At 38.3% G+C, this 25,722-nt stretch overlaps 1 protein-coding gene across 5 annotated transcripts in view; it reads left to right on the top strand.

Moving 5' to 3' along the window:
- Nucleotides 1-25,722, top strand: part of RUNX1T1 (RUNX1 partner transcriptional co-repressor 1) — a 146,730-nt gene that overhangs the window by 6,487 nt on the left and 114,521 nt on the right. The window contains exons 2-4 of one of the 5 annotated variants that reach the window (XM_050940941.1): nucleotides 1,986-2,109; nucleotides 3,843-3,970; nucleotides 15,527-15,699. The exons of 1 other annotated variant lie outside the window; for it this stretch is intronic. In XM_050940941.1, coding sequence (XP_050796898.1) covers nucleotides 15,612-15,699 — 88 coding nt within the window. In that variant the 5' untranslated portion in view covers nucleotides 1,986-2,109; nucleotides 3,843-3,970; nucleotides 15,527-15,611. Of the gene's footprint in view, nucleotides 1-1,727; nucleotides 2,110-3,842; nucleotides 3,971-15,526; nucleotides 15,700-25,722 lie in introns of those variants that run through there. 3 more of the 5 variants (XM_050940942.1, XM_050940946.1, XM_050940943.1) reach the window with 3 other exon arrangements.

The raw sequence follows: 25,722 nt of genomic DNA, 5'->3' as shown, positions 1-25,722 counted from the left end.
AATATCTGTGGGAAGAAAGTGCAGTGATACCTTGCATATTGAGTTAATTAAATGTACTTCCACTAAAATTTCACAGAATATATCATTAACTGCAAAAAAGCCATGCTTCAAATGTATTGACTAACTTTTCTTTTAGTATGACTTGTGTGATTATTTCTAACACATAACTGACAGCTACAGAAGGTGGGGAAAGGTGGTTCTTTTTGAGAGTAGAAAACAAACTGTCTAAAGAATCAGGTGTTAAATTAGATATGTAAAATCCATAGATTATTTTGTTAAGTCAAATGCCCTTTGTATTAGGAAAATTTGCCAAATCACTGTCTTTCTAGGACTAACTATATAGTTGTAGCGGTTTATGAAGAATAAAAAAAAATTACCTTGTGCTATGTCTCAGTGATACCAAGAAGTTTTCACGTTATTGGATTAGTGGAGGATTTGTGACAGACCCCTTTTTATCTGACATTCATTGCAATGACACAGTTTTCACACACACAGGTCCTTACCCCCCATCTAAGGTCTGCTTTGACATTGCATTACGTGTCAAATTTCCTTTATTTCTTTTCTTGTGGAAAAACTCTGCTATTTTGGCCTGGTGATTTTGGAAGGGGTGCATCACTAAACAATGCCTGCCTCTTCACTGTGTGTGCTGCCATTGTCCTGATCTCAGCCTTCACTTTGCTGATCCACAGACATTCAAGAGAAGCAAAACTTCCTTAAAAATAAATGATCAGAGAGAGAACTGTTTTACTTTTAGATTTCAGGATTAGCCTAACAACCTGCTCTTGGTACACTGATTTTGCTGGCCCCTTCCATTTGTGGCTCGTACAGCCTTTCCTTCCAATAGCTAACCACATAGCCTCTTGGATTCATCCAATCAGCTTTTTAAAAAATAAAATTAACCATGGATGTATATCTTTAAAAATACCAATCTGTTTGCTATGGGATGTGGTCTAGTACACCATTTTCCTGTGCTGAGCTGTAGCCACATAACAGTGCCTACCCACTCTGTCTAGAAACTCCCCAAACAAACTGGGAACCATAAAAACAAATAAATAAAAGCATTCAAGGGCCACACTGGTACCTTAGCTCTTCTCCTACTTGCACGGTAGGACCAGAAAGAGATCTTCCAGCAGTTACAAATGAACTCACAAATCACAGCTGCTGTCTTTGGTGGAGAGCTCCCACTTTGGGTTAGCTAGATGAGTGCAATCTATATAGAGCTGAGTAGGGAAGGCACTTTGGTCTGCTGGGCAGGTTCTGGGCTGCCTCAGGCTGGGGCAGGTTGAATGAGGAGGGTTTCAGCAGCCGAGGCAGGAGATCCTCCTGCTGGGCTGAAGTAGGGCTGACAGACAGAGGGAAAGACTTTGAAACTTGCCGGAGTATTCAAAATGAGGGAGCCCCTTCTCCCAAGGCCACCTGCCTTCCCTCTCCAAATGAGAGCGACTGGAACTTGGGAGAGAAATCTACCCCCATCCAAAAGAAAAGTGACCTCTCTCCAGCCAGTCAGGGAGGGGGCCTGGCCTTCAGATGATGGCTCTTGCATTGACAACTAGGAGGCCTGTGACCCAGGCAGCTGCCGCTCTGATGCTGCGTGGGTGGGGGAGTCGTCTCCTGTGCGGGGCGTGGGGCCTCCCAGGAGGAGCAGCTCCCTGTGGGTGTCGCCCCCTCCCCAGCGGTGGCTGCGGCTTTCCCAGCCTCCAGCTGGGCCGCGCTGATACCGTAATCACCCGACCGCACGCTGCCTGGCTCTCCCTCACACACACACAATGGTGCCCCCCTGACAAGCCTTTTACCTCCGATAAACGGCGGCGATGTGTGTTTAATGGCTACACAGCCCTGGCCGGTGCCCTCCCCCGCCAGAAGGTAATCTCCAGGCGGGGCGGTGGGGGAGAGGAGACGGGGGGCTGCCCCCATCTCTCTAACGATGCCGAAGTCGATAGGATCCCGGCGAAGTGAAGATGTAACCTCTTATCTTCTCCTCGTAGCTGGCGGAGAATTTACCCGGAGAGATTAGCCCGGCGAGGGAAGGGATCTGCCTTTTGTTGTGCGGGGTTAGGAGGCGGCAGCCCTGGCCCGGGCGCTCTGGCTGTTCAGCCCGGACTCGCGAAGGTGAGATGAGCCCCCTGGTCTCTCCGTGGGTTTCCTTTGGCCCCGGCTGGCCGGGCTTCGGCAAGCGCGAGACACCCTGGGAGAGGGGGCTGCGGGGGAACAATAGACGATGTCTCGCCTAGACTTTAAAACCATTAGATGGGAGCGGCAAGTAAGCAGCATAACGACTTGATTAGCTATTTTATTAGGTGAGAATGGGTAGAAAATAAGCTCTCTTTAGGGAGAGCTGCTGAGGCTTTTGATTGATTTGAGGGACTGCTGCAGTGTTTTTATCTACCACTTATTCACCCCCTCACGCCCTTGGTATCTGGAAAGGAGAGCAGAGTTTCTGTAAGTGCACACTGATTTTTTTTTTAATTTGGGGGGGCCACTACACCAAAACAACAAATAACATCGGGGGAGGGTATTAAATCAGACATCTGAGATTTTTGTTTGTACTCCAAGTGCGGCTTTCTTGGGAGGAAGAGGGATAGATAATTGTTACCATCCGCATTTTTAATAGGAAACACTAATTTTGTAATATTTTTTTCAACCGTCCAAATTGTTTTATTGGAGACATCTCAACTTGGAGCTTGCTAAAGATGAATGCCATTCCTCTTAGAGAAAATCCGTATATTTAGAAGTTTGATAGTTTTGGTTTACTTAAGAGAATTCTCCATCAGTTTAAAATTACCTGATGTAGGCATGAATGCAAACTCTCTCTCTCTGTGGTCTTTTTAAAATCTCCTTAGAAGGAGTTATTTTTGAAACAAAATCAACAATTGGTCATTGAAAATGTATATAAAAGTTTAAAATATTTCTGTTGCTGCATCACTTTGTGAAATGTTTGCATAGATAGATATGATCCAGTAACTAAAAGCCTAATTAAAATTTGTTTAAAGCCAGGGGAGCTGTATCCTTGTTGACAGCAGCAGATCGATAGGGTAAGACAATAGAGTCCCATTATTTTACTTCCATTGACTGAACGTATTGACATTTCAGGTTTGTGATTGCCTCAGTAAGCATGATGAAACACTGAAATTCACAAACCAGCTGATTAGAGTGGCACATATATTACTGTATGTCATCTCTGCCGTCAAGTTACCTTATCACTGAAGCAGAATGGTAATGGATGGTAGCAGAGTATTTCAGAAGGGTTAGGGCTCTATCAGTTAAAAAACTGGCACAAAGCAGGTTTAAGAAGGATATTTAATTACACTAAGAATTATGCAGAAGGGAAGAAGGACCTTACTACCTGCTGCTGCCCTTCAGAGTTTACCAGATCAGAAGCAGAAAGGATAATAACATACTTAGTTTCATATTTTATATACAAGTCCAGATATTTCAAACTTTTGCATCAAGCACACAAGTATATTTGAACTGAATGGCTGATTGGGTAATTTACCATATTTATCTATGATGACATCTGTTCACCACAGCCTTGGTAGCTCCGAAGCACCTGCCAGACCTACACCTGATATGTAGATTGTGTAAGAAAACAAAAGACAACTTTAAAATGAGTTGTTTGTCTCCCCCTGCCCATTGTTGCCTTAGGGTAAAGCAGAGGGGGTTACATACAGAAAGAATATTATGGTATTAAATATTTCTTCTTTTCACCCATTATAAATAATATTGTTTGTGCATATTTATATGTATGCATACATCTGTACATGTATATAGAGTTATCTAAGTATTTGTAATGACCTCATGACCACAAAATATATGCTATTCCTTATTGTTTCAAAATCTTTTAGATATTCTGCCAAATTTGCCCGAAGAATGAAATCCATCAGTGTCAGGAAGACATTGAGGCAGAAATTAATTTAAAGTCAACTGAGAGCTAATATGAAAGAGCCATTCGTGATTTAACTCATTTTAAAAGGTAAATTTAATGAAAATATAAAACGTATTCTGAATGTGCCATCAACACAACAATGGTTGCCATCGAGTGGCCTGCAGATGCCCTTAAAGATGGTAAGAAGAAAACTAGTCCTTTATACCATTTTCATGAAAATGTTAGGTTTCTGTTTGATCAGCAGGTGCTGTTGAGATGAAAGCCATGTGTAAATTTTCAGAAGGCCAAAAGTGTCAATTCAGAAAAGGAAAGTGATAAGAGAAAATGCAATCAGTTTTCCTGTTTTCAATTTGTGCTGGATTTGAAGAGCTGTTTTGTTAAACTGCTACATCTGCTCTAATATGAATATTGAACTACTTCCACTAAAAATAACACCCTATAATTTGGAAGCCACTGCAATCTTTTGTTAATGCAAGTAGGTTATTTAAAAAAAAAATCTATTCTGAAAAATCTCCTGCCTAATGTGCATTTTTGTTTATTGGAAATTTTATCTTATGCAAATAAAATGGTATTATTCAATTAGGACTTTATCTTGTTGGACTATAAAAATGGTATTGGTAGCCAAATATCAGTATAGTGTTTAAAAGATTTAACTTGGGGAATAAATTTTATAAAACAAAAAAAAACCCTTGTAAGACATAATAATTAATTAATTAATTGCTTATCTGTTCCAACAATATAGCTTTTACTTATTGTCATGATATCTTATGTAAAGTTAAGGATATTCTAAAGATCAGAGAGCATTCTTTGGCTTATTTCACTTTTCTTATACCTGCAAATCTAAGTTAAGCTAATCAAGGATGTTTTAGTTAATGGGGCTTTCAGTGCAACTTTTTCCATGCTTAAATAAAATCATTAAATTATGCTTGAGTGCTTACATACAAAAATGTTCACTTCTGTAGTGCTGCTAATCAAGTGAGTTTTATGAACATGGAAAGCACCACATTGGTGGTGGTGGGGAGAGGCAGGAAGGGATGAGCATTTTACCAGATATGTTTCTAGGGAAAAGTATTCCGTTTTTTGAGCTAATAAAGTGGTGAAGGGATTGTTTGTTTTTTATTTTAATTATGAGTCTTAATAAAGAAGTGGTAATTCACTGTGGTACCTACAAAAGCTCTCTTTTGTACTACACTTATTTGGGTATATGTACAAATACACAAATACTATATGCTGTACTGAATGAGATATTTCATTTACTACTTTATTTCATAGTAAGCACAACACAACAAATTATCTGCCACAGAGAAGGATACATGCCTCCTCCTGGTTTTAATCTTAAAATGGGTTTTAGTTGCTGAATTCTGATCTTTTAGCCAGGATCTCAGTTCCTTGGCATCATGGATACATGGGAGGAAGGATCTTGTTTTTGCTCCAGTTTGGTTTTACGCTTATATTTGACTGTGAGATTGAAGTGAATCACCCAGGATCACAAATTGACATTCAAAAATCTGTGAAAATTAAAACCCAGTGCTGCCCTAGGTTCTAGTCCCTTATTTTATGGTTAAAGCTTCTTTGTTTTATAGGTAAACATACCAAATACCACATGAACAAATACAGTTAAAGAAAGAAATCTGATCATAATTTTTTTGCATCTTAAATATTTGCTTGAGAACACTCACAGTTAAACAAAAAGCCAGATTAAAGAAAATTAGATACACTGAAAATTGAATACTGGCCAGATTTTGTGTGAGGTTAGTGTTTGTGTGAGTTTGAGTGAATGTCTGCTGCATGTTTTCTTTATAACTTGTACTCACGTGAGTGTGGGCACACAGGTACACCTTACTTACGTTAACTGAAAGAGATTGATATTTATTTATTTTTAGATTTATCAAAAGCTCTGGGTACCGCTGACACACATTACAAAAACAAAAATTAAATGAAACAGCCATTTACACCTTCCACCTGACACAAACAAACATTCTGCTAAATACAAAACTCGCTTTCCCTCCCCTACCTGCAACAAATCTAATCCTCATCAAATACCATCTTCTGTTGGATTTATATACATAAGACAAAGAAGTGGAGAATGGTAGCTCATGAAAATAAAAGGTCTGCTGGCTTTACTGCCTGTGATCTGATACTGTCAGATATCAGAGGGGTAGCCGTGTTAGTCTGGATCTGTAAAAGCAGCAAAGAATCCTGTGGCACCTTATAGACTAACAGATGTTTTGGAGCATGAGCTTTCGTGGGTGAATACCCACTTCCTCAGATGCACGTAATGGAAATTTCCAGGGGCAGGTATATATATGCTAGCAAGCAAGCTAGAGATAACGAGGTCAATTCAATCAGGGAGGATGAGGCCCTGTTCTAGCAGTTGAGGTGTGAAAACCTAAGGCTTGGCTTGGTTAGTATTTAGGTGGAAGACCAAGTAACAGTGAAATGGTAGTGCTGACTGAGTTGATGGAACCTTCCCCTTGGAGACATTACTAAACTAATGCCACAGGATAGTATGCTTCTGGAAGTGCTGTCTTTCAGAAAAGATTTAAAACCAAGGTGCTCACTCCTTCTAGACATAAAATTACATTGTACTTTTCACACCAGTAGGGGGGTGTTAACACCATTAGATGAATTGGGTAGGATATCAACATTTTCACAGCAATTTCAACAGAATTCCTTCACTTTCTGCCCTAAAATGTTGTATAGTGTTGCTGTACACTGTTAAACAGTTGTCCCATTTCACTCCACCAATGGTAGGTGAAATAATCCTTTTATGTTGTGCATATTTCAGTTTTTGTAAGGCAGTTTGTGATACTTCAGGATAAAAGGCATCATAGATATGCAAGATGTTATATGCTCTTATCAAGAATGTTAACGAAATTCACCAACCGTCTGTTTTTATAATTGTCCAAATGGTGCATGATATTTATTTTACTGCTTTATTAAAAATATAGTTCTGTTCCCATTTTTCTATCTTCTGCCTTGAAAATTCATCATCATTCAAGGGTATGCTGAGATGCAAGGCCCCTACAAATAGAAAAATACAGTAGTGTTGTAACAGCAGTATTATTGCAGTCTTCCATATTGCAGTACATTAACAGTACACTCTTCACATCATGAGGTGCTTAATGATTTCTTCTTTTATGTCAAGAAGGCGGCTGATCTAACAGCACTTCTTTAGTTAGGTAAGATTGTGGCTTGTAAGAGAAAATGAATCACCACAAAGAAAACATGGTAGGTGATAATAGCTACTTTTGATGATTAAGCTGCTATTTTTTATCTAGGAAAAGATAAGATTCCACCTAGTGGAGGGGAATTAATACACAAACAGTGGCATATAATTTTTTTTACTTCCAGTGACAAAATAAAAAATATTAGTTCATTTATGAAAGAGCCATTCTGAGCCAGAGAGTAGAAACCAGGAATTTTGACCACCACCTAGAGAGGTGGCTGCATGAGCAAAATCTGTTGTACAAGACCCATAGCTAGTTCAGTAGCTGCAGAAGGCTTTAATATGTCTGCCTAGCCGGGTGTTGATATGCAATTTGCATAAGTACTAGTCATTACCACCAAGCAGGTTCCCTTTGTGATTCATTTTATTTGAAGAGCTATAGACTACATTTCTTGCCTGACTGATGATGACCACACAGTCGCCTACCTAGGTGGTGGTTCAAATGTCATGTTTCGATTCGCTAGGTCAAAAGACTTTCCACAATGGATTCTCTGGCTGAATACTCTGTTTTCTGTGTATCATTCCCTCATTTGCCTGGGAGCAGCGGGATCAGACTGCTGTTTCAACATTTCATCATGACAAGCTGGAATATTGAGTAAACTTGTCTGTGGCTTCCAGTAACTCCAAGGCTTACAGTGTTGTGTTGTTGAGAATCAAAGTGGTTAAGACTTTGCCACCATATTTTTCCTCCCCACTAGCTCAGTCATATCAGTAGGATAAAATAAAATAAAATTTCAAACCATGGGACATGTTTATACCCAGTTTGAGTGGGTAAGATAGTGTCATAACATTTCTCTTATTAAATGTTAGAATAATATTCTTGAACACTTCTGCTTGACAACTTCATGAAGAGAGATGCCATAGACCAATCTGAGCATTGCCAGCAAGATAGAGGGCAACTGTAGCCAGAAAATGAGATAATTAGAATGCTTCAAAAAAGACGGAATGATACTATGGCAAAGGATATTTGGGAAAAGTGCTCTGACAGAGATTAAGGGAGAGCAGTTCCAGTGACTTCCAGGTGGAGTTTGCTGCCAAAGAGATTAAGGCATACTGGTGCCAAAAATCCTGAGAGTGCTGCCAATAAGTTTATGGATAATGGCACCTGGGCGGCAGGGGGTGCTGTCAAAGAATAATGGTGCCAGGATGTTAGGGTTTTTTTTTTTTAATGATGGCATTGTTAAAAGTATTTAAGAGGAATGATGTAGAAAGGGGTTTAATTAGCAGAATCACAGACTCTTAGGAAACATTAAGCCAGAGCTGTTTCAAGATCATGCTATTCATTATTTGAAAAGACCATCAGCAAACGATTTAATGTTGGAAACTCATGCTGAACCCAGTGCCAAAGCAAAGTGAAGGTGAGCAAGGATAACATCCTACCAGTGTCTACACACTGCTTTATTTTTTATTTTTATACATGCTCTATGTGCACAACGATGAGCAAACACCACTGGAAAGAAACAAAGCTGAAACTGAAAATACTGTTGCCAAAGTTACAATGTTTATGTCTTTGGAGTTGTAACCTTCTTCTCCAGTCAAAATGTGTTCTTCTAGAAAACGTTTAAATGCTCTTGCTTTGCTTTGGAGGTAGTCTCCATTGTCTCCTTCCTCGCACCTCAGCCCTGTGCTGTTATTAGTATCCTGCTGGATTCATTTTGAGACTAGATCCAAATTTGTCCCCAGATGAGAAACAAATTTGTAACATGAATTCTCATCTTTCTTAGATTAGGTGGGGATAAGTCATTAGCTCAGGTCTTAATGAAAAATAAGTGATCCATCCCTACAGAATTGTTCATGCTGCACTGCACGTGGTGTTGAGGAATTAAATATGGGTGATATGTTCATATGGTAATGTGTGCTTATACATTTTGGGGGACTCCCATTGACTTCAGTGGGGCCAGGGTTCCAACCATTACATGAAAGTGCATTAAAAGTACTTTCAAGTAAGACATGCTCTAACGGATTGCAGAATAGTGTTTGTACAGCTGCAATAAACACAACTACAACAGCATTTAGAGAGAATCAATTAATATCTATTACAATCTTTGAGACTTTAGGGCCATGGATGTCCATGGGAGGTTTTGCTATTGAGTTCAAAGGATCAAGATCAGGCCTTAAAATTCCATCTGTCCTGGAGAGTGGATTCCATTGAATAACACAGAGATCCTGGTGAAAGTAAGGAAGAAAGACAAAGCAAGGCACTTCCATCATACAGGATGGGTGGCATTTTTTGTTCCAGGACTGTAAGAACATCTTGAAGGAAAGGAAGGAACATTTCTTCCCTGGTGTTTTAAACATTTCCTGGAGCCATGGTCCTTAATTATATGATAAGTGTAGGTTACTGTATGTAAATATATTTTATACTTATGATAATCAAGTTTTGACTATTTTCATTGCAACTGCAATATTAGTGTCCTTAGGTCCTAAAGTGGGCTTCAGTGTTGAGCTGTCTGCCTTTGGAGAATTGGTAAGGGTCTTGATATTTCAAAATGGACATGTCTGCCTGAAGCTAGCTGCCCTTGATAAAGCTTTTGTTAGGTATTTCTTCAGTTTTTAACAGTGAAGAGTAGCAGGAGTTTGTGTATATGAGTTCAAGTACACCTCTACCCTGATGTAACACTGTCCTTGGAGCCCAAAAATCTTACCACGTTATAGTGAAACCGCGTTATATCGAACTTGCTTTGATCCACCGGAGTGCGCAGTCCCCCCCTTCCACAGAGTGCTGCTTTACCACATTATATCCGAATTTGTGTTATATCAGGTCGCGTTATATTGGGGTAGAGGTGTATATGACTGAAAATATCAGAAGATGTCATAATGTCATATGCATAAAGGCCCATTACAGTATAGCATGGTTCTGAACCACCAGTACATTGCATTATATATTTTTTCTTTTGTAAAGTGTTAGATCTCATTGAAAGTGATGTGATTTGAATTATGAAAATCATTTTAGTTTTTTCTGCCATATGAATTCCATAGGCAATCCCAGGGCCCTTATTCAGGAGAGCAGTCCCATTGTTTTCAATGGGACTGTTTATCTGAAAAAGGTCAGATTCAGGATTAAGCAGTTGGTGAACCACGTTAGTCTCTGAATAATGCCTATAAAATACCACACTGAATTCTGGTATGAAATGAACACCTTATACTAATAATTTTACCTAAAAATAATATATCTAGCAGAAAACTTGCACAATAAAATAATTTCCCGTATTTATTAAGACACTCATTACAACTAATTTCTACCAAGAAAATCAAGTGCACCATTAAAGGCACCTTCATCAAAAGGGAAAGAAGTGTCAGGATACTATAGAGGAACTGATTTTTTTTTTTAAAGAAGACTTAAGCTTTCTTCTTTTTTGTGTGTGATGAGATCAGCTGACAACAACAGCAGCAACCAAATCATGTTTGCAGCTGGGCAATTACAGTAAACCCTAAGATCTGTGACTGTCAACCAGGAAAACAGATGCCTTCAAAGTTCTGTTTTTCTTCCATGTGGAAGTCATTGGCATGGAACAGATGCCTTCATTTTGGAGAAACCAGCCTCTGGATATAATTGGTTCTCTCTTCTCTTGTTCTCTAGGGACGGTCTCTCACAGATGAAATTAGATAAGGAAAAAAGACACAGACACACAGACAGACAGACACGCACACAAATTACACAAAACAAGAGCTTTCCTGATTCGCTCCATGTTTTATTGCATGGAACTGTTTTACAGCTGGGAGGCTGTATTTTCCTATTTAAATATGTCCTGCATCCTTTACTATATAAATTGTGCAAAATAAAATATATATCTGGTCAAAGTCTGAGAGGGACCGTTAATAATTTAAGCATAATTGTTCTGAAGTAAGTCAAGTATACCATGTTCAAATACATATCACTTTTGCTTTAGAAGTAGAATGCTGCACGTTGTCGGGAAAAAAAGGTTTTGACTAGCATTTCCTCCAAAACAAAATGTCAAAATAGGCAAGATTTATTTTTTAAGTGCCCCTTTTACCTGAAGAATACATAAAACCAATAGAGTAAAAAGTATTCTAATAAAAAAAAGCCAGTTACATATGAGCATAGAAAACATCTTATTTTAAGCTTCACATAGGGGATATGAATATTACATAAAATGTCTTTGAAGAACTTGAGTGGAAATGTTTTGTGGTGCACCTCTACGTTAAACCATGGTAGGATCCATGAGTCCTGTGACAGAATAGGTTAAGTGTCTGTCCTCCCCTTGATGTACATGCCTAACCTAGGCTAAGGCAAATGGCAGTTAGCACTAAGCCAAAAGTGATAGAACTCATTGACCGTTTTTAAAACTTGCAATCCATTCTTATATTGGTCTTTAGTTTGCAGTCCAGTTTAATGACCAATTATAATTACTATCTAGAAAAATAAAATGAACCTGCACCAGATGACAAACTATATATTGGATTGACATTCCATGATATAGCTTGCGGATGGTAAACCCTTGTAACACTAGGTTGTACTGGCAACATATTAGGAACCTGAGGGGTAAACCTATTTTAAAATATGTTTACATATTTTTGACTAAAAAGTGCACAAAATGGTAGTACTTGCATCATCTTTGACAGCTGAACAGAAATTGCTTTTTGAGTTCACTAGCAATAAAAACCAACAGGTTGTCAACTTTACTCTCATCCAGCAGTTACAGGATAGGATATCGTCTGAGTCTTGGGCCACATAATGGACATGATGTAAATTAACAACTTCAGTAATATATAGGCAGATTGTGCTAAATGATGAGTGTCTTTTAGCTCCCACTGACCCCACTGAGGTCAGTAAGAGTTGGGGGTGCTCAGCACCTCACCATTATATCATGCTTTCCTATAGTTAGAATAACATCCATGTGCTTCAAGTAAAAATTTTACGTTTTAATCTGATGACACAACAGCTTTTTTTTTGCAGCCATTTACTTTTCATAAAGAGGGAAGGAGATTCATCAGAATAGTGAGTTCAGCTTTGATTTGAAAACCAAATTGATTTAAAAAAAAAAAGGTTTTATTGCTGCATTGCTGAAGAACTACAAATTATGCTAAAGAAAAAATTTAACCAAATGGTGATATAATCCTCTAGAGAAGTGTGCTTAGGTGATGAAGGGATTTTTGGCAATAACTGAGAAATACAGTAATGGGTAACTGCATTTGATTTCTTTTGAGGTTGATTTTGATATGTGTAGTCTTTATATCCTATTAAATTTTCGAAAGATAAACTGATACAAGAATGATTTGCCAGGGCCAATGACTCTTCCTCTTAAAACTTTGGCTCAGCTTATATATTGAGGGAAGAAGGGAGTAAGATAAAAGCATTGTGAATATGAGGTTAACCGAATTCAAATAGAAGGCTCTCTCAAGTTATTGCATTCCTTAGAAAATAAATACATTTCGCATATGGTTAACATTGATCAAAAAAGTGTTCTGTATGCCAGTGATTACATTCCCATCTGTGATTAAGGTTTTCTGTCTGCATCTGGTTTTCACATTATATTTCTGTAACAAGAATCCTTTATATGGCAGAGTTCACTCTCTGTATTTTGTATTAGCTGCAGCTTGAACTACTGCACGGATCGCAGATTTACACATGTGGTTTTCATTACTTCATACCATTGAGAAAAAGTAATATTTGTTGGGAATGTATGTTTTCCACAATTTCCATGGTAATACAACATGTTGAGCTTTTTTAATAACAGTCTTGTAGGACTACAAATTGTTTGAGGCATTCTGCTTTGAGTGGAATTTAGCTTTCAGAGCACTTTGCATGTACATTCTAGTAACAAGAATTTATAAATCAAGAGGCAAAAAGTGACAACATATATAACCATACCATAGATTTATCAGAATACTATTATCACTTCGGAAAGTGTAGCACATACAAAGAGTGCACAAGGGGATGGAACAGAGAACTAGTAGGAAGATAAAACATATTTTAAAAAGATAGGATGAGAGGATATAATTTTTAAAAGGAAGATACTCAAAATACATTATCTTGTGCAGGAAGAGTTTTTTAAAAAAACCTCCCCCCCCATGAAAAGGAATTCACTATTCAGTAGATTCAAATAAAATGTTATATGTTGCCTAAATGAACATAGTTAAACGTGTTTATTGTGGCAAGATTAGTAGATTAACAAAAGATGGATACATCCCGTTAAAAGATTAATTGTAATAATGTTAAATACAAAATATGAGATGAATGCTTCAAGTCTGCCATAAATCCAGATTTAGGTAATGGATGTGGACTCACCTTCCTAAACAGTTGTAGGGTGCCTATGTAATTACAAAAGTCTCTCTATAAAGTGTGTTCCATACTCTATTTACTGAAATACCTAGACCCTAGCACTATAACTTGGATTAAAGATAACACTTCAAGCAGTTATCCTGGAATTCTGTTAGGCAATAATGTTATTCAGAGTAAGTTTTTATCTGTTTCCCTTACTACAAGCCAGATTTTACTATCCTAATGCTGAGTAGAAACTTATTTCTGGAACAATCTCAGTGATATCAATAGGACTTCTTGCTCAGTAAAATACTCGTAGTATGAGCAAGAGCAGTGGGTCTCAAACTTTTTTTACTGGCGACCCCTTTCACACGGCAAGTCTTTGAGTTTGATCCCTCTAATACATTAAAAATACTTTTTAATATATTTAACACCATTATAAATGCTGGAGGCAAGTAGGGCTTGGGGTGGAGGTTGACAGCTCGTGACCCCCCACGTAATGACCTCACGACTCCCTGAGGAGTCCTGACCCCCAGTTTGAGAACCCCTTAGCAAGAGTGTCAGAATCAGGCCCTAAGTGTTCATTTAAAAATACCTCTCAATAATGTATACATTCATGGAAATAGAAGGTATTTTATATCAAGGATCATTTGAAAAAAAGCATACAATTAATGTTAGAGGATAGATAAGAAAGGAACTTTTATTGCCTCTTAGATAAATATGGTAACAAGCGCAGAGTTTGGTAAATAGCAATAAACATATTTTTATAGAGGTAATTACTGCTTGCAAGCGGAATACCCTAGCCATACTTCAGTGGTCATTTTCAAATTGCCAATGTCAAAATGCTACATCTAAAGCTTAAAGTTGGGTCCAGTACTGCCGTCCTGACATTCATTGTAATTTTCATTGAAATCAATAGAAGTTTGGCTGGAGGACTGAGACCAAAACTGAGTGTAAACTCAAGGAAGTACTGTAAATAGTAAACTTTTTCATGTAAGGAATTTATATATATATAAAAAGTGGTTATAGTTTCTGATGTAAATATGAATTGATAATTTGAAAATGGGCCCATGTACACATTTTGTGCAATAAGATCCAAGCCAGAGGAAATGCTGGGCCAGATTTTCAATTACTTGCATGTAGTTGTGCCCAGACCTGTTTGCATGCCTAATTTATGTCCTCAGATACCGGATCCGTAGATGCAGATTGAAGCATCTGTAACTGTAACTGTGTGTACCTAACTCTGAAAATCTTTCTGTCCTATCATAATTAGAAAGGCCTGTAAAACATAGCATTGTCTTGGAAAAGCTGACTATCTTAACTATAGCAATGTCAGATCTTCCTGTTGTAATATAGATGAATATTAACCATAAAGTATCTTAGGATATGGCTACACTTGAAACTTCAAAGCGCTGCCGCGGCAGCGCTTTGAAATGTGAGTGTGGTCGCAGCGACAGCGCTGGGAGAGAGCTCTCCCAGCGCTGCACGTAAACCACATCCTCTGCGGGTGTAGCTTGCAGTGCTGGGAGCCGCGCTCCCAGCGCTGCGGCACTGATTACACTGAGGCTTTACAGCGCTGTATCTTGCAGCGCTCAGGGGGGTGTTTTTTTCACACCCCTGAGCATGAAAGTTGCAGCGCTGTAAAGCGCCAGTGTAGCCAAGCCCTTAGTAGCCCAGTTTTGAGGTGGTTGGGGTGGTTTTTCAGAGGTGGGAGGAGCATGACTTTTGATCTCCCATTATTTGGAATTTATTTACTCATAAGAAGAGACAACAGTGTTGTGTGTAATGTAAAGATCATAACGCATAGCACATTAGTTTAAGAGGTGATTGTGTAGTGTGTCTGTTGGACCAGGTAAAGTATTTATTATTATTTTATGTGAAATATATTAGAAACACCTTTTTGAAAAATGAGTTAGGGATGAGATGATGACATGTAGACTGCATTCGTCCTTTGTTTGATTACTGTCTATAGCATGGACTGTTGTAAAGTGTTAATTTATAAAACAGCTTTCCTACAAATAATTAATAAAATTTATTTGAGAAAATGTGGGTAATGATTGCTTTAGAATGACAGCATTTATCTCTTTTCCTTTAAAAAAAAAGTCCTGCTGTTATGCAAATAAAGGGGTGTGGTGCTTCAAACTGGCTGTGATATGTGCTTCTTTTTTTTTTCATTTGTTGTTGTCAATAGAAAAGATTGATCTCTGGGCTGGTGAACATAATATCTGTCCCAGTCAGAAAAGGAGAGAGGAAATTAGCAGAGCGATTGGTGGAGAATGATATCTGTCAAAAGAAACACTTGGAGAGCACTGAGTTTAGTGATAGGTGACTGCCGGAAAAAAGGGAACTTTGAATTTTGTCAAGGTAAGGAAAAGATAAATATTTGATTTTTATAATTTACATAACTATTTTTAATTACCGTACCTTGCCTTGTAAACTGTAATTAAAAAAAGAAATTTCCTCTCGCAGCCCCATATCAGCCTCCAAAAAGCCTTCATCAAATTTCATGTTTCATATCCGTGACTTTGTTTTAATATCATTGGAGAAGAATCCAGGACAAATGGAAAAATGTCAGCATTGTACTTTCCTAATGCCCTGTCCATTCTACAAATTCAGCCACATCTGGAAAACAATTATACAATATGAGTATCCCCTAATCTGGTTACAAACATGGCTTTAGCCAGGTTATGAAGCATGGTAAAGGTCCCATCAGCATTACAAATTGGAACAATGTTTGGAAACAGGGCATGTGGCAACTGTAACCAGGTTTGCGGACATGGATGTATTTATGGTGTAGACAGGATATTAGGCAAATACATCACAGAGGGAATCCATGATAGATTTGAATAACAAGATATCAAGTCTGGATATTTTTCTGTTTCTGTCATGGAGTACTCTTTGGTGACTTAAAAAATCTGATATGTGTAAGACAAAACTTGGAGTTTAAGTGTGAAAGCTATACCACAGTTCCAGTGTTTATTGTAAGTAAGAAATGGTGTTTTCTGAAACAGTTGTCTAGAGAGCAGAATAACTAAATATTTATTAAATGGATTTTAAATAATTCTGGATAAACAGGTAAGCTTTTCAGAATGGGAGCCTTTCTTTGTTCAAGCAGATGGTATAAAAGTATAGTATACAACAAGCATAGGCCCAAATCATGCAGTCCATAGGGTCAACTCTCATTGGTTTCAAGTCTTAGACACTTTAGTTTTAAATGCAGCTAAATCCTATTATATCACTTTGCGTCTCAGCTCTCTTCTACTCCATTACCACAGTGGTAATCCTTTGTGAAATTCATCCCTGTTCAGAGGGCCAAAAGAAGGCCTTCATCACCACTTTAAAACCCTAGATAGTGTGGAGAGTTGGTGCGGGTTTTGTGCACTGGGGTAAATGCCCCCTTTAAAATAATTTAAAAAACAGAATTGGGATTCTAAATTTTATTCTAATTCCTAGGTCAGTCCTAAGCAAGCAAGCTGCTTCTCTGTGCTTCTGATTTCCATAGCTGGCTTTGGAGGAAGAATTAATTCCCCTCTACCAGGGTTTCTCCTCCCGTATATATTATATGTTTTTATTGCTAAAGTGAAAAGGTTTTCCCCGCTATTTGCTCTCTTATCTTTCTGTTATGGACTGTTTTTCATAGTGGAACAGTACTTTGCATATATCTTCCTCCAATATTGTTTTTATAGAGGATTTTTAAAAACAAATTATATGTAAAATTAAGGCGTTTCATGCCTGAAGTATACCACAGTAGCAGTCTAATGGATAGTTTATTGTGGTTTATTGCTAATACGGCACATGTAGGAGAAATGGAAATGGACTGCAAGGCAGAATGCATGTCTTCTAATGTTCTTCATTCCTGTTGTTGCTGCATAGTGGTGTGGCTGAAATTTACTTCATCCTCATAAAGCCTGAATGATCTTGCTTTATGCTAATGAAGTGGTCTGATTGGATGGGGAGAATGTGAAATTAACCTCCTTAGCCATGGTCAAGTCAAGCTGCCGGTACAACTCCTAGTGTGTATGCCTTTATGTCAACAATATAAAGTCATTTTATACCAGTGTAGCTTATTCCCCTTTCTATACAGTAATAGCTAATCTGGTATATAGTACCTCTATCCGTATACAACTGGATATAACTGCATCTGCTCTAGGGGTGTTGTACTGCTTTAACTATGCAACTTTCTAATATAGGCAAGGTCTTAATGTGTGAATACTAACCTCTTTCATGGATAAGCTGCTCTATAGCTACTTAGATAAGAGACACATTGATTGGTAGTTGTTAGCATTGTTAGATCTTTGTCAGAGCTGGGATGCTCATCAACTGCTGAAAGTCAGACCACTTAGCAAGGTGCCTAAATACACGTATATGTGCCTAACTGTAAGCACCTTAATTTTAAAAGTTTGGCCAGTGACCTTAAACTTCCAGTAAGTTCTGGGTTTAAATGTTGCTGAACAAGTTAAGAAGTTGGCCGAGAATGGAATCTTATGTCGTCTGAAATCGAATAATGACTGTATATCATCTGGATCTAGATAACTTTGTCCCATAATTGCAAGGTATCTAGCCACCTTCATCCCAGTTTCACAAATGTATTTAATCCCTATTCAGGTGGGAAGACATTGCCTTTTTCGATGGATGTTGAAGGGTATAGATTTCATCTGGTTGTTCATGAAAAATAGAGATGGGTCAGGGACCAATCCATGCTGGTCTGTCTGCAATAACCTTGGTAATAATGCCAACATTATAAAGCAAAATATTTCACTTATTGCTTGATACCAGTATCTGATAAAGACAACCTAAAAAGACGGTGGAGTCAAGTTAACCTCCTAAATGGCTTCCATTCCTTTTACATTCTTCTTATTACACTAAACTCCTTTCATTTGTGATAAACATGCATCCTCACCCTTGGTTTTGCTACTTCACTGTCTTTTATTTATGTATTTATTTATTTTGCCCTTTAAATTAGTAGTTGCTTGCCTGCATAAATCTCTCTTAGGCTACAATTTAAATAAAAAGCCTTTAGCATATAACAGATGTATAAGAGTACCTTGGGATAAATGTATTATAGATAGAGAACCATCATCACACCCCTTACAAACAGATTTTCATCTGTTAATGTGGTGCACACCTGTGGCTTGTTGGCATTATTCTTGATTGCAGTGTAGGAGATCTTAATGAAAAACAAAGATGGATGACAAGAGCACACATGGGTTATTTCACTCATCATAAGAAAGTCAGATTGCTAATGGGTCATTTTTGAGAGTGTGTGTGTGTGTACAGAAAACCACTGCTCATGACTTCCAAAAATACATTTTTTCTATAAGTAAAGTTGATAGAACAGTTGTAAGTGGTGACCATTCTGTTCAGTTTACTTTCTGAGCCAATAGGAAAGTACTGGGCAGGAATCCAGTTTTTGAAGTACAAAGAAAATAGCCTATAATCTATATAAAACATTGGAGGGAGGAGAGGAAAAGAGAAAACTCAGAGAGAAGAATTTAATTTTGAAGGCAACAATGGTCAAAAGTAGAAAGTGTAGAGAATCTGTGTATGTAGAAAATATATAGCATAAGTTCAGCATGTATGTCTGAGTGCATTTACTGTATATGAGAGTGTGTGTAATATAAATATGGATTTTCATAGAAATTCTAATTTGAAAGAAATATATTTTCAGTAATCTCGAAGGTGCAGATTGTTTGCTTTCACAAATTTATATCTTTATTAATAATTGAAACAAAGTGATTTCAAGTTATTTTTTCAAAAAGATTTTCTGAGTTTGCAGAGAGGTTTTGTTTTGTTTTTCTTTCTCTCCTCGTAATAAACTAGGGCTCTGATAACATTAATGGGTTTGCCCCACATGGAGCTTTGAGTGTATTGTACCACTGCTCACTGATCCCAGGTCAGTGTGATGCGTGAAATCAATTTATTTGAATCTCTTTGCCTCTATAGGAATTTGGCAGCATGCCAGTTGTTTTCATTTAATGTTCTTTGTGTTCAACACAGACAAGCAGGCATGTTTTTGTATTCCTCTCTTTTGGTCTCTGTCTTTCAGCCAATATTCTAGTCTATGGATTTTCAAAAGAAGCAGGAATATGTTATGCATTTTTAAAAATCATTTTGTGTAAACATTATTTTAAAATCATAGAAATGAGTTCAGTCAGAAAGCAATCTCTGTGTTTACTACAGCAAGCAATTTAGAAATTATTAGCTAATAAGTCCAGATTTTAAATTCCTTGGGGAGGAAAGAGTGAAAATATGAAACCATTTTTCTAGTTTACAGCTCTATATGATATATCAACATGTTCTCAGACTAAAACATCCCCAGTAATGAGGATTAAATTACAGTAACTTCATTTTTAAAATATTAAACAAACAATGGTTGGGCAAATCATAAACCACTCACTTTTCAAAAGTAATTTTCTTTAGGATGATGAGCCCAATAAAAGCATATACCTATAGGGTTCCTTCCCTCCCCCTGTGGGCACATAATTTAGCATATCATCCACCTACTGCTTCTGTTACAATTATATATAAAAGGAATGGGGATATCAATCAGAATGTAACCATTTCTTTCCCTTTTTTTTAAAGGCGGCAGCAAGGCTGGTGGGACTTTGCAAGTAATTTTAGTCTTCCTAAATTAGAAAAAAATAAGACAGCAGCACACATTACCAGAGAGGACTTGTTATAGAGCTTAGCATTGCAGGGTGGGGGCAAGAAAGAGAGAGAGTAGAAGATTCTGTTGATGCTCCAGGCAGTTCTTGCGGAAGTTGATATGCAGAACCATGGAGCCACAGCACCAGGGTCAGACTCGTACACATCAGCCCTGCTTCCTTGTTTAATTACCTGAAGAGCAAAACATCCAGGCTGAGAGTGTGTGAAAATCCAGTATCTCAAACAGCAGTTTGTTGCTCTGACATCCTGCAAGGCCAGCCCTGTCTGTCCACAAACGTCAGGGCTGGTTCCTGACAGCAGGCTATCTCTGCCAGGCCTGGGTTCCTTTCATTCAGGAGGCATTGTGTGGAAGAGGGTTTGGTCAGGAATTTGAGGTTCCTGCCGGTGCTGTTCTCCCAGCCTGGACAACACTCTGACAGATAGGCCTGATTTTTTAAAAAAAAGATTAAAAAAAACTGGCTCTTTTCAGTCTTTCCCTTAAAATTCTGGCATTGGTGTAATGCTGACTACAACAATACCAACAAAATGTTAACTCGTTCATTTCTGGGTTTTCAGTATTTTCCTTTCTGTCTAGATTTTTTTTTCTTTTCTTAAGTTCTTTAAAAAATGTTTTTGAACTGAAATCCTTGGAAGAGCAGCACAATAATTTGAATGGGGTTTGTGCCATATAATAAATAAACAAAACATTGAGAATGTTAAAAATCTTTGTACTAGCCATCTTACTATTCAATAAGAATATTTAGCACATTGAACTTTTCATCTCCAAAGTACTTTGCTGCATTCATTTTATTCCATGTGAGAAATAAAATAAAGAAGGATATTTAATGGTGCATGTCAGAGCAATGGCGAGAGGCTGTCAGCACTTCCATTCTTAAAATTCATGATTTTTCTAGGAGTTCTAACTTAGTGTTCCATTTACAATACAGTACAATAACTTTGGACTAGTTCCTACTATCCTTATCCGTATTTAGTAGTAGCTTTACTCTAAGTTGTTTCATTGATTTCTGTATAGTTATCCTTGGAGTTAAGTCTTGATCCTGCAAATATCTGGGTACATGCTTAAACTTAAGCGTTTGCCAGATCAAGGCCTAAGGCCTTATTCAATATGAATAAGGATGTCAGGGTCTAGCCCTTTAATAGGACTATTTGCATGAGTAAGGCAGAGCAATACATATAGCATACCCACTTGTAGTCGAGTGGGCTTAAAATGTAAATATAAATAGATATATAAACTACTGTTTAAGACAGAAGTAGAAAGAAATACAGAGGGCATGAATCTACTCTGATTTACTCTGGTTTAATTTGAGTGATTTCCATGGATTTATATGGGTCTGAGCAGAACCAAGTCCAAAGAAATCTTTGTGGTTTCAGTTGTCTTTTCTCCATTCCCGTAACTTCACCATGACTTCATTTTATTACATTTTTATTAATCTACTCTTTGCACACCTTCCATCAGTGGGAGTTTTCCTGCATAGGGACTGCAGGAATCGACTCTTTCATGGGCTAGTGTCATTTGGATATTTTGGTGAGTGGGGTGGAAATTGCCTGTGCAGTAATTTGTTTTTTCCAAGTATTTTTCATTAGGACTTCTTCATGCAAATGTAAAGGCATACTGTGCTCTTGATGCACATGCATAAACTCCCATTAGCATGAAGGGGATTTACGTGATTCATTGAGAGGAGAACGTAACCTTCAGTGCGCATCCGCAGCTGCAAGTAAACGATAGTGTAATAGGACCAAAAGAGTCATTATGATCTATTGTGTCACTAATCCTCCATCTAAGAAGGATTTGCAGGAGAGACTGTAACAAAAGAGCCGTTACAGTATACCAGATCAATAATCATGTTCTAAAAAGCTCTTAAATATGTGCATAATCCCTCACTTTGAGAATCAACTCCATAATTCTTATTTACACTAAGGTCCACTTACATTGCTATGGCAGTGTAATGGGCTTTAAAGTTGATGTGAGTTACACTTAGGCCTGAGCTACACTAGTGGTGGGGTTCGAACTAAGAAATGCAACTTCATGTAGCTGAAGTCGAAGTATCTTAGTTTGACTTACCTGGCCGTCCTCACGGTGGCACGTCGACTGCCGCGGCGCCCCCGTCGACTCCACTTACTCCTCCTGCTGAGGTGGAGTACGGGCATTGATTAGCAGATCGATTTATCATGACCAGACGAGACACGATAAATTGATCCCTGATACATCGAACACTACCCGCCGACCTGGCAGGTAGTATAGGCGAACCCTTACAGCCAGCTGGAGGCCTCTTTACACAGTCAGGGTGCTGTAAAGGAGCCTAAGTGTAAGTAAGAATTGGGTTGTATGCATCTACATGATTAAAAATTGAGTTGTTGTACTCTATGGTAACTATGATGTTCCTGTGGTGTATGTGCGTTTATATGGCTATGCAAATTTTATTTCTATCTATTTATAAAACCTAAACAAACACCTTTCTAGTTTCAAGTTCACGGTACAATAGCGCAATGATCTGCTCATCCCGTTACAACAAATAAATGCACACCAGCATATAAAATAATACAATAAAATTCCTGCACCAAAGACATAATGAAAATAATCATAACCCCTTCTCTACTACACCTGAAAGATTGGGGAGGAAAAAGTAGGCCTTTTTCACTGCCCATATTCAAGACCATCTCAGAGAGAATGTCCTTAAAACAACTTTCTATATTTTAAATCCAGGGACTCCTGCTTGAGTGCCTCTGCTGATCATAGCTGTTGCAGTATTAGATAGAGAAAGTTAGATAGCAAGTCCCAAACCATTTAGGGCTTTATATGTTAAAACAAGCATCTTGAATTGTACTTGGACACTTACTGACAGTCAGTTCAGAGGACCTCATGGTATTAATTTGTGTAAATTGCTCTCTGTATGAGACTCCACTTAATCACCTCTAGCTTTGGATCTTGCTTCTGTTTCTCAGTGGCCACAATATAGCCCCATGTAGAGCACATCACAGTCATCTGATTTGATCTAGACGTAATATTTAAGCCACTGTCTTTTCTACCCCTATAACAAAGAAACAAAAATTAAGGAAATTGACACAAAAGACTAAGCTAGGAGTCATCTTAGGCTGCAAAATACGCAGAAACCACAGTCCTTTACATCAACCCATTTTCATCCTCATGAGAGAGCGTGTTGCGCTGTCCCATCAGATATCACTAATAGCACTATACACAAGGGGCCAAATTCTGTGCTAACTCTCTCCATTGTGCATGTCTGTAGAAGTTAAGTTGGCATGTTAACCCAGTGTTAGATGTTGTAGTACTTCTAGTGTTTAATACAAATTTACCTTTGCTGATAGCACATAAAACATTAGAACCTGAAACTGCTGCCACCTTCCAATCCTAGAAGTGCTTGTCAAAGAGAGGAAAAGGATGGGATCCACAAAAGTATTTAGGCACTTAAACCCCAGACTTGGGCACCTAAGTCCCTGTTTTAGGCACCTATATTCCAGTTTTGGCTCCACTGGGATCACAAACTCTGCCTTAACCCTGTAGGCCCCTAAACTCACTGGAGCCTAAATTTTTCAGAGTAAAATTCCCTAGGTGCCTATGTATCTGCCTCTGGGCATGTGCCTGCTGCCCCTTCTAAGCATCTAGACTCCTATCTGCCATCTAAGTCCTGGAGTGACTCACAAACCAGGGGACCTAATTTGCCACCTCACTTGCATGCATGGCCCAATCCAGCTGGTGTGCTCAGAGGGCATCTACCAGAATGGGTCCCATTCAAAATCCAGCCAGAGGTGGAGCCACCCACCTTATACTTTTAGCCCAGGAGTTACAACACTTGACTGGGATGTGGGAGACCCAGGTTTAATTCCTCTGCCAGAAGGGGAGAAAGGATTTGAACAGGGTCTCCTTCCTCTGCGGAGTGTTCTCTAACCCCTGAACTGTGGGATATTCTGACATGTTGAAGCTGTTCTACTGTGGATAAATAATGAAAGATTGATTGGTCCAAGGGGATTGGACTTGGGTCCCCCACCTCCCAGTGGGAGCCCTACTCACTGGATTACAGAATTATTTCCATTCTCTCTCTCTCTCTTTCACCCCCTCTCCCCCTCTGCTTCACATACTTAAATAGTCTTTGGACCAGAGAAAGGGAAGATAGAAAATAGAAGTGAAGATACAAGAAAAATAAAAGGAAACTTGTCCCACTAAAAACATGCTTTCCTATGAGTCACTGACAATAAGCATTGCCCAGATCAGAGCTCTCCAAATTGTGGTCCGTGCATCATTGGTGGTCTGGTTGGTCACAGTTACTGGTTACCGTCCTTGCTTCCAGCTGCTAAGCTGCATTTAGAAGAAGCTAAAAATACATCACTTTGCTTATATTCCTTTTGCATGTAAGAAATTATGGTAGTTACCAGTGGAACACTGATTATAAATGGGAAAGGTGGATCATAACAACTCCTCTGCTAAGACTTGGTCCACCATATGAAAAAGTTTGGAAGCCCCTACTCCAGATGATCCAGCTGATATGACACACAGAGAAAAGGCAATGCTCGGTGAACACTGACACGCTCTACGAAACCTTTTCCAGGCACTACCATACATCTAGTATGTAACATGACATCTACTATGACTGGTCTAAGACCTGCCACAATCCATGCACAATGGAATAGTTTTGAGGCCGTGGGATAACTTTGAATTTCTTTAGATTGTAACAAATTGATCAATCTTAACACTATTCTAATGTAGTATCTTTTGTATACAGTCATATAACACTTGGGTTCTGCAGTGAAAATAGACAGTGTGTGTGCTTATGTTGTGCCTGGGGGGTATATAGTGGTTTGCAAATTCTTGCTGAAATTGATCTGTAACACAATAGAAGAGACAAGGTGAGTGAGGTAATACCTTATTGGACCAACTTCTGTTGGTGAGAGAGACAAGCTTTTGAGCTTACACAGAGCTGAAGAAGAGCTCTGTGTGATTCGAAAACTTGTCTCTCACCAGCAGAAGTTGGCCCAATAAAAGATATTACCTCACCCACCTTGTCTCTATTATTCTGGGACCAACACAGCTACAACTACATTGTAACACAATAGTTTTGTACTAAGGCCATCAGACAAGAGCTTGCACATGTTTGTTAATGTAGCAAATTAGGGCAAATTGATCAATATATCTACAATGGAGGGGTGAGAAAGGTGGTGTTGGGGATTTTCATAAAGCATTGTTTTTTCTTGGAAGTGGCAATATGATCATAAATAATTTTGAGAGTTTCGTATTGCTGTGTATTTGCTCCACCTGGTGGATTTTCTTGAAAGTGTTTTGATCCTTAATGATAAGGAGACAGTCTTCAATTAAATGTAAAAGATATTACAGAGTAAGAAAACTTTTTAGTGTATTAATAACAACACTGTAAAAGGCAGATCTGGGAAAGAGAACATTAGAATGAGATATATATCTTGACCATGCTTAGTCATTACATTAAGCTCTATGAAAGCATAGCATTTCAACCCAATTAATGATAACAGTTTACTCTCAGAGTCATCTACAGATTAGCAATTAAAAAAATCCAAATATCTGGCTTTTGAGGTTTTGCAGGATATCTGAAAGTTGTTTTTTTCTCCTGCAAAGAGACAATAATTAATGAGCCCTTGGGATAAGAAATAGCAGAGTTATCGAAAGGGATGGTTACTGCACTGAAGTGTTATTGCTGTACATTGGCATAAAATCTGTCTTTCATTAACCTAGTTTAC

Source organism: Gopherus flavomarginatus, chromosome 2 (assembly GCF_025201925.1).
Source record: "Gopherus flavomarginatus isolate rGopFla2 chromosome 2, rGopFla2.mat.asm, whole genome shotgun sequence".
Classification (NCBI taxonomy): Eukaryota; Metazoa; Chordata; order Testudines; family Testudinidae; genus Gopherus; species Gopherus flavomarginatus.
The sequence above is the reverse complement of the archived record's forward strand: the minus strand, read 5'-3'. Positions and strand labels throughout refer to the sequence as shown.